At 41.6% G+C, this 18665-nt stretch overlaps 1 protein-coding gene across 1 annotated transcript; it reads right to left on the bottom strand.

Moving 5' to 3' along the window:
* Window positions 1-34: 34 nt before the first annotated feature.
* LOC139210381 (rho-related GTP-binding protein RhoA-D) lies at window positions 35-18071 on the bottom strand. The gene is made up of 5 exons (XM_070840417.1): window positions 17963-18071; window positions 5823-5978; window positions 3540-3660; window positions 2088-2218; window positions 35-1985 (listed from the first exon to the last, which is right to left on the bottom strand). The coding sequence occupies exons 2-5, from the start codon at window positions 5976-5978 to the stop codon at window positions 1812-1814; spliced, it is 582 nt and encodes a 193-aa protein (XP_070696518.1). The 5' UTR covers window positions 17963-18071; the 3' UTR covers window positions 35-1811.
* Window positions 18072-18665: the final 594 nt, after the last annotated feature.

Below are 18665 nucleotides of genomic sequence, written 5' to 3'. Positions count from 1 at the left end.
AAACTGCAAGCAAATCAAACCAGCTTATATTACGTAGTTTTCCAAAAATACTTTAATAACATGTTTGTCTCACCCACACATTCAACTCCTGTTTGTAAAGCATCATCACAATCAACATTTTCTCTTGAACTATGGTGTGTGACATTACAGACATAGAGGCACTCTTCAGGAATTAGCCTAAGCCCGCATAACAGCCAAATTACATTTACATACAGTGTGTTCAGGGCTCTTTCATGACAGGACCTGTTAAGTAACGTGTATTGCATCTCTTTGCTCCAGTCGTGATACAGAAGCACACACTGACAGCATCGGAGGGTTAGCTCTAAGAAGATGAGGTGGCTTGATGACTTTATGTCATGAGAAGAAGAAGTGTGGAGAAAATTACTGAAGTCCAAATTGTGAAAACAGCCACATGAAGTTGCCTCTCAGGCTTTTCCTCTAAATTCTGTTGCAATTTAATGACACAGATGTAAAAACTAGTTCAAATTTAGTTTCAGCTTTGAGGCCAAACACCACAGTTGTTCCCTGACATATACGCCCTCTGTAGATTTTTATCAAGGGGCTACTCAAGAGAAAATATTTGACTGGACGCTGGCGATGCACTCATATCCTTATTCACATTTAAAGGAAATGCCTCTTGGGTATGGAGTAAAATCAAGGCCCAATTTCAAATAGTCCAGAGAGCTGTTGATCTGGTGAGCCACTCTGATGAGATGGCACACTGGTAATAAAGTCAGTTGGTAATTTCATTAAAACTTTTATACACAGAACAGGCTTACGATCTGTCTGAATGTCAATATGGCTGTATTTACTGTGCATCCATTATCCAACCTGCAGATTACAGTTTTCCTCAGGGAGTCCAGGACACAGTGATGTGGAATCACTGTTTACTGGATCTGAATCCCCAGTACAGAATTCAGACAGGAGGAAGGCGGAGGTGACGTCATGACAGAGGCGAGTCTGTCAGAGCCAGTGTGAGCGTGACTGAGAGTACTGTGCCCATGACAATGGACCACTGTCTCCAGTGCCAGTTTAAGCTGTCACCATGAAAGAGAGACAGAGCTAGGTGCAGTCCAAAATCTCTGCACAAAATAGTCGCTGCTGCTTCAGTTTATGTAGGTTTCGGTGGATTAATGCAGAGTGAACAGGCTCTAAATTTAGTCCTTTCTGTCAGAAGCGAAAGCTGGGGAAAAACAGAGCTCTGCTGACTCAGCAATTGGTGAAATAGCACTTTGAGGGTGTGAAATGAATAGCGGTATGACAAACAGGTGGATCGTGACTGAAGGAGACTGAGTCGTACATGCAGGTTCAAGAGAGGCATGGGGCTCTGTACTAATCTAAAGCAAATCTAAAACTGTCTGCGACTTGCAGCCGTGAGCTGAGAGCGAGACAGTAAGTATGTGAGCTTCAAGACCCTTCTCTGTAAACAATCATGACAGAGGCTGACGCATGATATATTTGTAAAGTATATGCACATATAAATACAAACATACATTCATATAGGCGGAAGGGGCAGATCCTTCACACAGACAGGCTGGTATGCTGGTGGAGAAAAACAAAATGGCAAGGAAACAAAACCGACAGTGTGTGAGTAGCAGAGGAAATAAGGTTTAAAAAAGGCTGATTTGTTTTGCTTTTAAACAGGTGTGTCAGTCTTTCATATTCTTCTATGGCATTTCTGCATCTGTGAAGTAAGTATAGTCCACGGAAGCCATTGATTTAAGGTTTCTCTAGGTTTGCTCTGTGTGTAACAGGGAGAGGGAGGGGGGTGTCCTCCCTCAGGTGCTGATTGGCTGACAAACTGTGTCCGCTCACAGCAGCTGGCAGCCGCCTCTCTTCTTGCGCTTGCGGACCTGCAGTGCTGCTCTGGTGGCCATCTCGAACACCTCCCGCACACCGTCCTTGGTCTTGGCGGAGCACTCCAGGTAGCCAAAGGCACTGATGCGGTTGGCCATGTCTCTGCCCTCCTCAGACTTCACTGGCTCCTGGAGGTGTAACGAGCACATAGTGGGTTAAAATAAACAGGAAGATTGATTAGTTTTGGGATCATTTGTTGCCAGTAACACAAATGATACAGAAACACACACCTGTTTCATCTTGGCCAGCTCCCTGCGTGTGTGTTCATCATTCCTGAGGTCCTTCTTGTTACCCACGAGAATGATCGGGACGTTGGGACAAAAGTGTTTCACTTCAGGCGTCCATTTCTCGGGAATGTTCTCTACAAGAATGAAAAATTACTGCACAGTGAAGTCCAGTCTTTTCTCCCTACAAGGACAGATGGGAGAGGCTTTGTACTTTCCCTTGTGACCATACAAACATCGAGAGGTCACTGAGGTCCCTCCCAGATACACAGTCGAGTCTGCTAGCCAAAAAAATCTGTGCCGTCTAGAAGGAGATGCCGTGCTGTGATAAGCATAGGCATGCCCATTTCCAAACACTGGGAGAAAGCCTCAGGGCTGGAGACTTACTAAACAAGACTGTTTTTTTCCATCAGTTTCATTTAGGTTTTTGATGGCCAAGAACACTCAGTCTTTGCTTGAAATACATGTGATATATTCTGAGTATCCCTCTGGAAAATGCCCTCATAGTCTCACACAGCAGCAGCAGCAGCTTGGTTATAGTCTGGAAATTTGTTTGTTCATCTTGCTTCCCTTTAATGTGGAACTGACTGAATAAAAAAAAAATGGAAGTCTCTCTTAGAATTGATCAGTCAATCTACATCTACATCGATCTTGGACAATCTAATGAATAGTGATGATCCAGTCAACTTACTATTAATTTAAACATGTTCTTCTTACTGTATGTTTTAACTTCCTAATTAGTCATTCATATTTCTGTAGCCGAGAAAAAGTCAAATGTGGACTTGAATCACTGAACAGGAACATGAAAGCAGACTAACAGCCAACTGTAATAATTTAATCATAATCATTAAAAACACCATCTGAATAAAGTTTTCATAAAATGGATCGTTAGCTGAATGAAGTCTGAACACAGGCTGTAAATGGGGAAATTCAGCAAAAATACATCAATTGCCAGAAGGGAAAATCCTACAGAGAGGATCAGTTGTGATTTTACTGCACCGACGGATGGGCTCTCCTTGTGGTGGAAAATGTGGACATTTAATGGAGCGTTAACCAAAATACCTTCCTGCATCGGTGCAAAAACAAAAAAAGGATTGTAGCTTGTTCAATGTTAATAGGTTTATGGACTCAGAGGGAACCCCCTACCAGGTGTTATTAGCCTATGTTTAGTATCAGCATGGCATGCAAATTCTGCATTTAACTTTGCAGATTTAATCCATACATGGGCCTCGTCTTGCTTGTTCTCAGTCTAAACTGAAAAAACATGACCAGTTGCCTTGACTCACTGAAGTACAACTACAAAAAGGTCAAAAACATTACTTTATTTTCATCAATATTTTAATCAGGTTTGCACACTTCTTCCTCTGTCATCAAAAAATGACTTTGCTGGGACACTGGTTTTCTTAAATGTTACTCACAGTTTTGCTTAGTGGATAAGCAATTTACATGCAGCCTTACCTAAACTGTCGGGGCTGTCTATGGAGAAGCACATGAGGATAACATCTGTGTCAGGGTACGAGAGAGGCCTCAGTCTGTCATAGTCTTCCTGACCTGCTGTGTCCCACAACGCCAGCTCCACCTGAGAGAGACGAAGATCAAAACAACACATTATTAAAAGAGGATATGTTATTTCCACTTCACTGACAGAAGAAGAGGGGGGAAGTGAACAAAGAGAATCTGGGCGACAAGGCTGGAAAGAGGAAGGAAAAATAGGATTTAACACAGTTCATTCCTCCGCTGTCACGCCTAAAAAGCAACTCCCCAGAGGTGGAGATGGCTCTCGCAGGCTTTTCTTGGGCTGTTAATCAAACTGTTGGCAATCCCAGAGTGCCTGACCTGCTCTACATAAAACAAATGCCCAGAAAATAATTATTTGCTTGCTGTAGCACAAGCTACAATGCAGCCCCAAAGCACCATTATAGGAGTGTTGTATACACAGTAGCCTTGAAGTGTCATTACATATGTACAACATTTCGCTTTTGACTCAAACAGTCTCCTTATTGACTGTGGTCACTTAGCTTTCACTGTAATCTTGACCTAGCTTATCCTGCATGATGCTGATTTAATTCTATGGTAACATCACCACCATTACAATCACAGCTGGATTCTGAGCCCGATACAGCTGAGTATTGGGTTAAAACAGTTATAATTGTCCCCCAGAGAGCAACTACAGTTTATTAGTGGTTCTGTCTGACATATCTCTACTCTCATGTCTTGCCACGTCTGGCTTGTTGGCTGACAAACTACTCGCATTGGCAAGGTTGGCAAGCCACACTGCCTCCTGACTTATAGTTTAGCATAGATGGGGCCCTTTCCACAGTATGTGAGACAGTGGGCTGGGCTGCATCACATCGTCTGTCTGGGAAAGTGAGCAACACCACACCATGACGAACTGGTGTCCATTTCTGCTTTTGAAATCTTTTACCACTAGATGTCTCTCAGGAGTCAGCCTCGTCTGTAGTTTAATTTACCACCAATGCTGCCTGCCTGAAACGCTGCCTTCTTTTCTTTGTTGTCACCACAAGTAAATATAAAAGAATCATAAGAGGGGGAAGCTGTAAGTTCAATAATGACAGTAAATCTTAAATATTTCACAACATCAAATATATATATTTTTAAAAATCTCTGTACCACAGATGAGAAGCTTTGAGTACAAGCAGCTTTGTATTGTACAGCACAGGAAACAGGAACAGGAAACGGGACATTAGTCATGATGTATGAGGGGTCTGCAGGTTCCAACACTGGGCAGGAAGGTGGCACTGATCCATTTCCTGTTGTTGGCTAGAGGTCTACTGCTTTACAACAATGAAAAGAACCAAGGATTTGCTTACAATACACACTTATCCCCATCGGCCTTGATGGCACGTGGTCACAGGGTCACATTTTTAGCACTACAGCAGCAGTTTTAGTGTGTGGCACATGAAGCTGCCTGATCCGAGTACTGTGTGTCTATTGGTGGTGGAAGATAGATTCACATCCTTATACAACAAGCAAAAGTACTCCATTACATGTAAAAGTCCAGCATTCAAAATCCTATTTACTGTAGAAATACAGACATGTTATCAGCGAAATACATTTCAAGAATCAAAAGTAAAAGTATTTTTTCTGCAGTAAAATGTCCCCCATGAGTGTTACGTAATTAAATATTACATTAGTAAATTGTTAATACTAATGAAAGAAAGTGTAAGCATCATTTTACTGTTGTAGCTGGTTAAGGTGGAGCTAGTTTTAACTACTTTATATACAGTTTGGTGGTTAGGTCAAGAGGTTCCCATCCAAGGCGACAGAGAAGATTTATGGGACAGGAAAGAAAAAAACAAAACAAAGTTCTGTTTCATGAATCTAATTTCATTTTTGGACTATTATAACTTTTTCCTTTGTGAAATATTTTATAATTGTATTTCTCTGGACTTCAAACAGCTTAAACCATTTGAGGATATTAAAAGGGAAAATGTCTTGTTGGTGGAACATCTGAAACGTGACATGGAGCCCAAACCAGACTTTGTGGTTGGGACCACTGGTTTAATCTTCACAATGTGTTGTGTATTACAAGTCTAACATTTACTTTTTTAATATAAAACCATTTTCTGTATGGTAACTAGTAATGTAAAAGTAAGTACAACTCCTCAAAATTAGCAGTAAAGTACTGTGCTTGAGTAAATGTGCTTGGTTATTTCATACCACCATTATTAAAAACCATCTCACCAAAACAAATATTAAGTTATTTTAAAGATACAGTACCTGTTTGCCATCAACTTCAATGTCAGCGATGTAGTTTTCAAACACAGTGGGGACGTAGACCTCTGGGAACTGGTCCTTGCTGAAGACGATGAGCAGACAGGTCTTCCCACATGCACCATCCCCAACTATCACCAACTTCTTCCTGATGGCAGCCATCTACAAACAGAACAAACTGTGGTTAGTCTATATGGAAAAGACTCAGATGCATAGGATAGACCAAACAATCAGTGAACTGGTGAAAACAAGATGATTCAAACAGGGCGGAGGTGAAACAATGAAACCAGATATATTAAGAGTTAGAACGAGGGGGAAAAAAAGACGATCAAAGTCCATTTTAGAGCCGCACCCTCTTCCCTTTCCTGGGCTGCGTCCTGTGTGTGAGGTGAAAAACAGAGCCAGGCTGTGGATTCAACATTAGTGGGAGGGAAGAGAACAGGAGGAGAGCCTCTGTGCTCTACACACTGCTGCACATGCATGGCCTCTGGCACAAAAAGGATTTTTAATGTGTCACTTCTACATCCCTGTGGCCACGTGATCCACAGCTCTTACTGGTTTTTGATGACACCTCTGTATTGCACACAAATCCTCTCCTGTTCTCTTTGCTTTCATCCACGGAAGGAGTGCATGTGTGAGTGCAACGTGGCCACGCACACACCAACACACACGGATCAATAGCCATCTACCCACAAGCTGACAATAATGGAGAGAACGCAGTAGGTGATGAGACAACCTACTGGCTGCCTGCCAGCAGCATCAGCTTTCACCAGTCTAAGACTACCTGGACCAAAACAAAGACTCTCACCTCCGCCATCACAAAACCATCTAAATCACAGCTGATAAATGGTAGAAAGATACACCCTAATTAATGAAATAATCAATAGTTTTACATTAACAGTGAATGGTATGGCTACTGGTGTGTGAAAGGTGTCACTCATAGTGATGAACCTGTAGAAAATTATCACCCGACTGCACTTCTCAACTCCACAGAGCTTTATAGCATCTTCCACCTCATTGCGTTGGTTTCTAACCGCTCTCATAGCACTGTTTAGGCTCTTAACCCTAGTGAACATAGTGGAGCAGCTACAGAGCCTCATATTTCCCTCAGGAAGTAGTAGGGACCTAAAAGGAGTACTGGGCTTATATTTGCCAGTCGGCCATAGACGTGACTCCAAACAAGTGATAATGTTGCTTCGTATCTGCAGCAAATAAGCAACTGTTTGCTAACAAGTTTGCCATGTCAACTTAAAAAGGTCATGTGTCTGGTGTGTTAAGTGTTGTGTTCCCTGCCAAGAGGCTTAACAGTCGGTCATTACATGTTTAAGGAGCCTAGAAGTAAAACAACTTATCCTGTGGAGTAAAACAGTGACCCAAGAAAACAGCAAATCTAAATACAGATAAAATTACTTCTTTCATAATCAGTACAGCTCAACAAACCACTCAGACACCAACAAATATACAACTGTAATATCTCTCCAACAGAGTTTTGCTGCACTTGTGTATAAACAGTTGGTTCCTCTGAAATGGTCTGAGTGGGCTGGGGAGGCACAAAATACAAATAATAGATACAAAATATTCATAGAAACTAAAGCCAATTAAATTCTTACAAACTGCCTGATGGCTCGTCAATGCAGAGTGACCAAAACAATTTATTCTGTCAAAACCCTGCAGTGTACATTATTTTCTTCAGCTCTGTAAACAATGAGTCCTAGAGATAACCAAGAGGACCCAGGACCAGGTGTTTGTGTACGTTCAAGAATTAAATGTGCATCTCCACAGTTTCCTCTGCTTCTATTGGCCACAGTCATTTTCACCACAAGAAGAAAAAACGCAATTGTTCAGTTTGCTTTTCTCTCCCACACATTAAATCAGGCCAGTGTGTTGTCAGTTTGTCTCTGGAGAGAGCCACCTGTTCTCTGTGATAGCAGGCTGCTGCTACTCCATACATCATACTGTCACTGCCAGAGGGAAGACACACACACACACACACGTGAGTGGTAGGTACCGTGCAGCCCCAGAAAGCTTCAGAAAACGGGGTTTGTCCTGCAGATTTTGTGTTGTGACAAATAATGCAGTTTATTGATGATGATAGCATGCTGACTACTCCAACATTGGCAGCACATGGTGTGTATTGGGGGACTGTGCCACTACAAGGACAGGGGCAGTGACACCAAGGACTCCAATGAAGCCTGCAGCATACCTGATCACAACTGAACAATGCCAGCATATAGCTTTGGTCCACTTCACCTGTCTTAGTCTATCGTCATTGTTGTGAACTGAGAAACTGTAATTTTCCCAAACAGCAGCCTTAAATGATACTGGAGGATCTTCCAGCTCCGGCTTATCTGCTTTCGCCATAACTACAAACTGGTTTGTGCTAAATTACATGCAATCTCTCTGCGGCATGCGCTTGTGAATGCACGCATGGTGACCGAGATTACTTCATGAGGTGTGCATGTGCTGAATGGATGACACCCAGCACATGGGTATATCTTGCTACGGAGAGAAACTGAGTTTTAAATTAAGTTCCGCACATGCACTAAAAAAGGCTAAAACAACGGTGCATTAGTTCCATATACACACGAACCAAACCAAAAAGACTAATACTGAAAATTTCCGAAAAACCCCTAGTAATTGTAGTAGTAGAGATGTTTATGGAAGTAAGACAAATGGACCTGAAACATTTAATCATTTAGCCTAATTATTTTGGTAAATCAAATAGGATGAAGTAAGTTTTCATGAAAACTTGCCAAACATTAGAGAGTTCTAGCCTTTCTGGCCTGAGTGATTGTAACCGATATATCTTTAGGTTTTGGACTGTTTGTCAGACAAACCAGGACGTTTGAAGATGTCACTTCAGGAAGCTGTGATCAACATTTTCACTACTGTCTAGCATCTAATCCAAAGGAGAAATCAGTTAATCAAGAGGTAGAAAGAAAGGCAAGGATATATGTAAAATATAACTTAAATATGAGATTAGGAAAGCAACACAGCTGAATTAACAACACAGTACTGAATTCAGACCTAGAATAGATGAATAGTCCTTCTTCAAACCATGCAAGTATAAAAATACATATAATACAAAATAATTGACAGCTGTGACATTTACATGTAACAAACAAAGTCCCAGACAGTGAAGAGGTGAGTCGACACCTGTTAAGCTGGTGGCAGGGGAACCAGTAAAATATATTTTTTAAGGTTTCACTGCATTAATTATCTCAAATGATTCACTTGTATGCTCTTGGTGCACAGTTCACACTCCCTGCAGGTGGCTGACAGTAAAAGCTTTGCTTTGAAGATGACAAAGCATGACTTTTCTTATACAAAGCTGAAGTCAGTCTTCAGTTAAAATAACTGGTAAAGATCTGCAGGTGCTTAATGTGTTTTTCTCATTTCCTTTCTCTGCTTCCTGTCACTTCCTGGTAAGACATAAACAGTAGTGAGGGGGGAGAGTAATGAGCAACAGGAAAGACAACTGTCTCCCTCTCTGAGTTTCTCCCCTCGGGTCACTTCAAATAATCCTTATTAGCACAAGGACGAGTCCAAGGCAACCAGTCACTCCTCTTCTTTTTCCTCATCTTTAAACAGCTGGGACTCGTGGTGCAATTTCCATGTTCATTTTATCAGTCTGCTAAAAGATAGTGTGTGTGAGGGTTCATGGAGAGCAGACTTACACAGGGTCATATGAATATTATATTAAGTCAGTACTACCTAGGGACACTTTTCACTTTTCTATGGCCTTCAAGTGAGTTTAACTGCATTTTAATATGATACTTAATCATATTACAGAGGCTACATTCACCTCATTAAAAGCAAAGGAAATGCACCCAAGAATTAAATCTTACAGCGTCAGCAGCTATTCATTGTTTTACCATTTGCTTTTTATTATGACACTCTGTGCCATATTCAGCAATCAATAATTAAGTGTGCCCTGGATTTTATGTTGTACTAAGTAGGCCTCTGTCAGTGATGGAGGAAAAATAATTAAAAAAAAAAAAAAAAACAGTCAAAATGTGCCCATAAATAATTGAAATAAGGATAGCTATCTGTGTGGCGTTGAACTCACTCATAGAAGCAGCAGTGAACTGGATATATGAGAGCCGGAGACCAAGCTGGTCACATGTCATTACAGCTGCATAAATCTGAGTTACAAAGAACAAGAAGAACGCGAAAATGAACAGAAGACATATTCTAAGTGCCAGTCCACAGACACGCACGTGCACACACACACACACACCTCGGAGAACGGGCGTATAGCTGTGCAGGAGAATGCGTGTTCACACGTGTCTTGGGATGAATGATCCTGTCTTGCGTAATGTTTGTCCCTGTGCGGGGTAGCAAAGGACAAAGTTCTCATTCCTAGCACATGCAGCACATACGCTCATTTCTCCCTGGCAGGTTTTGACTCACCCCTGCGGGAGTAACGCATTAGCCGGTCTTGTTCATTAGAAGTGGTAGAGAAAGCAAACCACCCAGTGAGCTCCAGGAGGGACAATAAGAAACCCTCTCTTCTTGAAGTATCAACCAGTTTCTAATCAGCAAACTCGTTTTATTTACATCATCCCATCAAGAGTATGCAGAAGCCATAAAACTCCTATAATTAAATCATCCTCATGTCTTAATAATGATTCGGTCATTAAGATGATTTAATAATAGGAGTTTCAGTATTCATGGCTTACTCATTAAGTCACGAAGGCTTGCACCGGTCCAACTCAAGCAGAATCATCAAAGTACATACAGGGATTTGTGTATTTTCACCTGAACAACAGAGACATTTCCCAGCTGATAAAATGCCTTTAAGATATGATCCAACCCCACAGGGCGAGGAGCCGCAAAGGTTAGGTCTGATCTAATCCTGTATGATATTAGACTTATCTAAAGGCTGAAGGCACTCAAGAGTTCCAAAGATCAAAACAGACAGTTACTATACATGTTTTACTCATTACATTTTGAAGACATTAATCATTCTGACTATTCAAAAAAGCCCAAAGCATTTCCAATCTTTTCTCGGTTTGTTCTAGATGGGCCAGCTGTTGAAAAACACCCCACTGAGCTCTGTTAAAACAGTGGAACTGCACAGTGTTGTGAATGGGTGAATTATGTGTGGAGAACATCTGTTTCAATAAATGATATAAACAGCAGCAAACAATGCAATCAGGGCTGCTATGGATGAAAAAAGAAGATAAAAACTTGCCTTTGTTTCTTTTGATTTTGAGAGAACACTTTTAAAAAAGCTGCCAATTATTGGCAGCTACATTTGAGCATTAGTATGTTGTTGTTTCGTGGAAAGCTGTCCAACCTTTCTGCCACCCACAATGAGAGACACGTCTCTCTTCACAGGCAGTCCCACCACACACCACTCCACAGGCCATTGTACAAAATAATTTAGGAAATCACTTAAATGTTACATCTGATCATAACCAAACAACACTCATCACCTGGCTTAGGCTGTGTTCAGGCGGACTTTAACTATGCGAGGAAAAATAATACTGCATCCTAATTAATTTGAATGAGGCCAATCCGGCAATGAGGGGGTTCAGGCGAAAAAATGTAGGGTCAGCCAGCAATAAAGTTAGAACCTAAACCTGGCTCAAGTTTTAATGCAAAGCAATGTGACGTCTTCTAGCAAGGCGCTGTTGTGTGACCAATTAAATACTTGCAAGCACACATTCCCGGAGGATTACTTTGTAACATGAACAGCATATTTCTACCGTTTACCTCGTGATCAGTGTGACAAAAGGCAAAACGGCTGCTGGTGTGATAACTTGCCTCAGAGTATAGTTAAACCGCCGCACAGTGTTTTGGCATCTGAGAAGCCTTCAGACTGTAGATCTGTTGAGTGGAAGTCCTGGGCCGTATTTCATGTCTCACAGGCTCCTCAAGAAAACCAGCTCAATGATGCAAACCACCTCGACAGAGGTGAGGTACTCTCAACAGCCTGAAGAACGCAGATTGGAGTGCCTTCAGGAAAGTTGGTAAATGTCTGTGAGTGGTTACGTTGAGTCTGGTCTTGAATGAAAATCTACAGAGAACTGAAGGTGTCACTTCAGAACAGCAAGGAAAATAGAAAGAAATCGCTGAAATCTTGATGTGAAAACAGTCAAAACTTCGTGCTTCTTCTGTACTGTCCTGAATAAAGAGTCTGGGTACACACATGGGTAAATGTGGTTTCACTTTCCTTAAATTTACCAGCTTGAATTTTTTTCCTTATTCAGCCAAAGGCTAAGGACAGTACATACAACATCTGTGACCTTGGCTAAAGATGTTTACTGAATAAGGACAGAAAAATGGGTAAATATAGAATTACAAGAAGATAAACTAGGAGGATTTCAGCTGCTCAACAGATCTGCACCTGACCACGACTGAATAAATATGTCCTCCCTAAATCCCTTTTCTTTGGAAAGTGGCACAAGCTCTGCTGGGACCCCCCACCGGTCAAATATAAACTACCTCTACACTTGCTGGTGATGAACAAAACATTTGAGCTGTTACAGACAAATATTAACTGAGGGATAGCAGCTCAGGTATTGACACACTGATTGGTCAAAGCAGCAAAATGCATTCCACATGATGATTAATAACGGGTCACTGGATGCTCTCTCACACACACACACACACACACACACACACACACACACACACACACACACACACACACACACACACACACACACACACACACACACACACACACACACACACACACACACACACACACACACACACACACACACACACACACACACACACACACACACACACACACACCCCTGTCTGACTGTGGAAGGACGTAAGCTGTGAGGAATGTCTCACCCACTTTCAACACCCCTCACCCTTTTCTTCTAAACACACAACATCCCTCCTCCCAGCAGCGTCTGCCTCTGTTTCTCCGGGTTGAAATGTTGAGGACAGGATTATACATGAAGCACACTCTACCATAAACATACAGAACGTGTATCTAAACAAATGTGTTTAAACTTACATTCACAATTAGCTTACTGTCCCCAAATATGCAAAAGTTCGTCTCTCAGACCTTCCACACATACACGCTAGAAAACATGACGACGGCTGCCTGACAGGAAGAGGAGGTCCTTTGTTCAATTTGGCTGGACAACATGAAAAAGACAAAAAAAAACGGTGCATGTGACCACTTAATGAGAACTGCTTAATGAGAACAGGACAAAGGATGGCGAATACAGTACTTACGTACAAAACAAGTTTGCTTTTCTAATGAATGCCTTGTAGTGTCTACAAATTTTCAAACTTCAGATTTCAAGTAGCTCCCTCTGGATTATAATTTTTTTTTTTTTGAAACCATACTCTTTAAAACCCGTAAACAGAGTTTGATGTGTGAGATCATTGGTGTTCCCCTTTAATAGAAACCATTAAGGGAGATGCTGGCTGTACTTTCTTAATGCAGAGCTATTTAGCAGACAAACACTCAGACTGCTTTCGTAATTTTTATGTAGACCTACTTAAGGCTAGGAGTGCACTGTGGAGATGTATAGGAGCTGTGTAGGGAAAACAAATTAAATATACAATTAAGATATATACATACTGGATCGAACTCTGGGAGAGCAAACCAGACTCATTAAGACGCACCTACAAAATAGTGCTGCGGCCGATGAGATTTTTGCTCTCTCTCATTATAGAATATATTGTTATTATTAAACAACCTTTTGCATGAGGTGGGATTAGAGAAATTCTTGTTGAGAAGTTGAAGCCAAGCTCAAATTTTCAAGGTTGAATCACACTTGAGACCAGAAGTGGCTGCTCAGGATCCAGGCCAGGGAGGCAGCTCAAGTCAGAGAACCTAGCTGGAGCCCAAAATAGGACAGAGCCATTGAGACTCCCCCAGCCCAATTTATCACAGTGCACACAGCTCAGCTCAGAGCAGAGGACGAAAGAGAGGAATATCACACAGAATTATGCTTTCATCCGCCCCTGAGCCTCCGCTTGCAGTACAAACAGAAAGAAAAGTCGGACAGACGGAGGGAAGAGAGGAAGGAGAGGCGTGGTGGTCAAAACTAGAACATGTTATAGCACAAGCAACACATTTGGATAAACTTAAAACATATCAAAGATTAGTAAGTAAGCAAGTCTTTGATTAATATTCCATGTGAATGAAATAAAAAAAAGAGGATGAATTAGTCATGGAGTGGATTGGGAATGGAGCTAATCAGGATTTGAATGCATTTCATGACTGCATTTCTGTTTTCTAAGTTTCCGCTGCTGCTACAAGATTATAAAGTGTGCATATTTACGGACACACACCGCCTCTGTTGAACTTTATTACAACGTCTTTCTCACTCACTCATGATTTATTCCTTTATAGCTTCCCCTCTTCTACACATCCTCCTCCGGGCTCTTGTTCACACTGTGTCCTCCTCTCATCCCTTCCTTTTTCTGCCTCTCCCTCTCTTCCTGTGTTGCAGTGTGATGTCACCATCGGGGAGCTAATGTTCTGTATCCTTAGGGTGCTGCATTCCTCCTTTCCGACTCACACAGCACAAATGAAAGCAGAAGCTGAGACACGCATGCAGCCTGGATGGAGTCACCACCCACATCACCTCGGCAGTTTCGTTTTATCAAATCCTTTATTGAATCTTATCATCTTAACATCTGCGAGACACTCAAGGCTAACCAACTGAGATAGTCTAACTGCCTTTTACTGGCTGACTAGACAGAAACACTAATTTTACTGGCAGCCCAATCAATGTTCACATCATGTACGACCTGGGAATGAGATAATTAGTATAATATATGACATGTTAAATAAATGTGTTGGACACATTTAATTAACAGCTGTAGCCTCTTTACTCCAAATACTGAAGGTCCTGATTCGGAACTATTCAAAATGTCGATATCATATAAGTTAAGGTTTAACTGTGGAGGAGAGAAAAAGATTCGTTAGTGTCTGAGCTAAACAAATCTGGGTAATTAGCTAAGCGGGAACTGGATCCGAAATGGAAGCGGCTATCAGAAACCATCCCTTCGGACTCTGCTGCTAACTCAGAAGAAGTGTTCAGCTTTCTGAAATGTCCTTTTTGGGACTTCCTGAGACAGCAAGCACCAAGATCCAAACAGGAAACTCTCCAAGAGATTATTTTTTATTTTTTTAAACCACAGAGGATTTGCTCATCTGGCTTGCTGTCTGTGGTTGATACACCCCACAGGCCACAGACACAATTTTCCATGCGGACATGTTCGTTGGTCACCATCAGATGACTGGGAAACAGAATCAGTTAAGAGCCTGAACTCAGCATTTTCCTGTGTTCTCTGTGTAAAAGATACTGCAGTAAAATTAGTTTTCAGGATGACGCTGGCCTCCTTGGAAATCACCACTGATGGAAAGTTGACTAATCTAAGAAAGGATACTGTGGAGCATTGTGTCTGAATACCCCTGCTGATAAGCACCTATAGCGTAATAACATGAGCAGGAAGGATGGAAAAAATGCCATCTGAGCAACCCCCCTTCTGTTCATGCACTTTTCCTAAATATTTGTTTAGGGGGTTTGCTTTGGAGAACTATTCTGAGTGTACTTCCTATGTTCACCATCCCTGAAGCTCCGGCTGGTGAATAGTAAAACACTCATTGTCGGTCGGTGGTGGAGAGCATGTCACGGGGAGCAAAATGAGACGCAGCACCAGGGTGAAATGGCCTCTGGCGATCCTGGCATATATGGAGCTTTTGATCCATAATAGTTTTCCATGAAGGCTTTCATCCTGACCTACTGAGCTTATTGAGTGGTATTCTGAAATGACCTCAATATGGCAAGAAGAAAAATACGTAGAACTCACAAGCTAGAGATGGAAGATACCATATCCAAATGTCAACTCGGTCAACATGAAACACCTTGTCTTGTTATCTTAATTTGAAATTTAGGATATTAAAGGTTATTCGCAGAGGTAGCGTTTTTGTTTTTTTAGACCCGATTCCAACCAGAGTCCTTTAACGATGAATCTGCCGATAGTGATACCCCATCCGATACTTATATCTACTTAAAATATAACCCAAATATATGTCATCCTGGCCCCTGTACTTACATATTTTGGGTTTGAAATGACTGGTGCAAAAACTTTTGGAAAAGGTCCAGTGGATTATTACAAAAGTTTTTCTACCTAAAAGTCATCTAGACATGAAAATATGTAAAAGTAGGACTCAGGTCTAAAAAAAGTGGAGGGATATGATGGTCCATTTAGATCAGTATAACAACCTCTGGTATAGAGCTGAAATAATTGGCTGATGGACTGATTAATCAATCAACCAAAAATCAATTGGTAGCTATTTTGTTAATTGATTAATCATTGAAGTCATTTTTGAAGCAAAAACACCAACTAACTTCCAGCTTCCAATATGTGAGAATTTGCTGCTTTAATCAGTTTTACATTCATTTATTATGTTTGGGTTTTGGACTGTTGGCCAGACAAAACGAGACACATGAAGACGTAACACTGAGTTTTGATTAACTGTGATGGACATTTTTCACTACTTTCTTACATTTTATAAAACCGAACAAGCAATCAAGAAATGACAATACCACCTGGCTGGTAATCATATTTACATTAATATATCTGTCTGCATATTTTGTTGTGTTTAACTCATTCTACTGTACTACTATTGACAGATGGTTTAGAAATATATTAAATTTTAGCTTGTTTATGTTCTAAATGCTTGGAACTCTCTGCAAAACATTTAATTATTTAATGGTTTGACTAGAGATATTCATCTTCAACCATTTCCCCACTTACATTTCTGCAGGAATTCCCACTGTGTGTGGGCTCTTACTTATTGTCTGCATACTAAAATATCCAACCCAGAATCCACAGCACTTATATGTGCATATAACGCCATTAAAACTACTTCCTTTAACACGGCTAACTTCACACAGTGTGGCTCTGGATTACATCACTTAGTGGAACCACAGTCAAAACCACACACGGATGTGAAGAGCAGACATCCTAACGTCTGCTTTTACACTAACATAGTCTAGATTGGGGATTTCCACAACATTTCCTCCCACTGCATTGACACTGATTTGTGTTTGTGTATACCACTGGGTAACACTTCCACTTCTGACCACCACCTGCAAACAGCTTGGTCAGCACTCAGCTGTTCAGCTACAATGACATCATACTTTCTCCTGTAGTAGCCACACAAACACAAACACTTTGCATGCACACATAAGGCGATGAAGATGTAGGAAAACATTTCATGCATCCTTATCCTGTTTGTGTCTTGCCTTTTAGCATCATCTCTGTGTGCCAGAGCACAATCACAAAAGGGAGTAACCCACCCAGTGGATGCATGGTTGACTTTTGCAGGATTGACGGTCGATGCTGGTGGTGCATTTTGCTATGGGGGACATGTCAAGACAAGGGAGCAAGCCTGGGAGAGATATGAGGGTCTGCGCTACAGTAGCCGAGCAACACAACAAGGGTGTGGTGACTCGGAGAGAGGAATTTCCTCGGGACAGACAAATGTTTGAGCAATTATTCTAAACAGGCGAGAGGATAGACTTTTCTTGAGCAGATAAAAACGTGAAAAATACTCTGTCGTTAGCATAAAAGTGGTTTTTATATATGTATATTTTGCTTTCCAGGGATCCCTGTCCAGAGGAAAAAAACATCCGATACCATCCTTTCCCTTTACTGGCCAAACAGGTTCCCAAAGAGAAAGAAAAGATAAAGTTTTTACAGCGGGTAAATATCGTCTGTCTGCCTCCACAGCTCAAGTCCATATGGTTTAAATACGTATTGAAGTATTTTATGGGCACAGACTGGGCTGGGTTTGTGTGGCAGGAATGCTGATATGATCCATATCTCCGACAGGATACTGCTGGAGAGACAGAGAGAGGACAAACAGGAGTGTCCCCACTTTCTCACACTTTTCTCCGGCATTTCCAGCCACCAAACGTCGAAACACTAGAGTCATTCCGTTGGAAAACTTCTAAACAAGTAACAGGTTTCAGCTGGCCGAGCTGCCGCTGCTGTCTCGGCTCATTAGCGTGTCTTCACAGATCGGTGCTCGCCTGAACTACTTTTTTCCTACACACCGCAAACTCGCTCGAACGGCTCCAGGCGCTTTTCGGCGCTTGTGAAATGAAGCCAAAGAGACAAAAAGCCACAGTTTGTTCTCTTACCTTTTCCCACAGTGAGCTTTCAAGTGTCTGAGACCTCCGTGTTTCCCTCCCGCTGGAGTCCTTCCCGTGAAGCAGCTGTGGTCGGAGTGAAGGACCGAGGCAGCGGCCAGACTGCTACTCACTAGACCCTCCCATACTGCTGCATTCATGACCCCTCGGAACATTTAGCATTCATCTATGCCTGTGCTCGCTGGAAAACAGGGCTGCAACTGACAATAATTTTTATTTTTCTCAGATATTTTATTTAAAGGTTCCATATTATATTCATTTTAAAGTCCATACTTGTATTTGGGGGTCCTACTAGAATAGGTTTAAATGGTTTAATGTGCATGAGAGGGCTGCTGCAGTTTTTCCAGCCTCTTTCTGCACACTCTGTTTTAGATGAACAGGACAAACTGTGCTTTGCTTTTGCATTCACCATCTTTCTGTTACCCTGAGTTGGTTTTAGTGAGGAAAAAACAATGGCGGACACCAAGGTGGACTCAGGAGGTTTTCATGGGTGGAGACAGTCCACCTACTGATTGGCTGGAGGATATGATCAACAGATCCCCTTGTGACATCATAAAGGGAGGTAAATCTGAATGAGGTGTTTTCTCACACATTTACTGAAAGATGGAGCAGGGGAATAAACACATGGACTGGACACATTTATTTTGAGAAGGCATTAGAAAGTGCATTTGGCACAATATGGGAACTTTAAGTA

The sequence above is a fragment of the Pempheris klunzingeri genome, chromosome 11, assembly GCF_042242105.1.
Source record: "Pempheris klunzingeri isolate RE-2024b chromosome 11, fPemKlu1.hap1, whole genome shotgun sequence".
Lineage (NCBI taxonomy): Eukaryota > Metazoa > Chordata > Actinopteri > Acropomatiformes > Pempheridae > Pempheris > Pempheris klunzingeri.
This window is presented reverse-complemented; position numbering and strand designations above follow the sequence as displayed.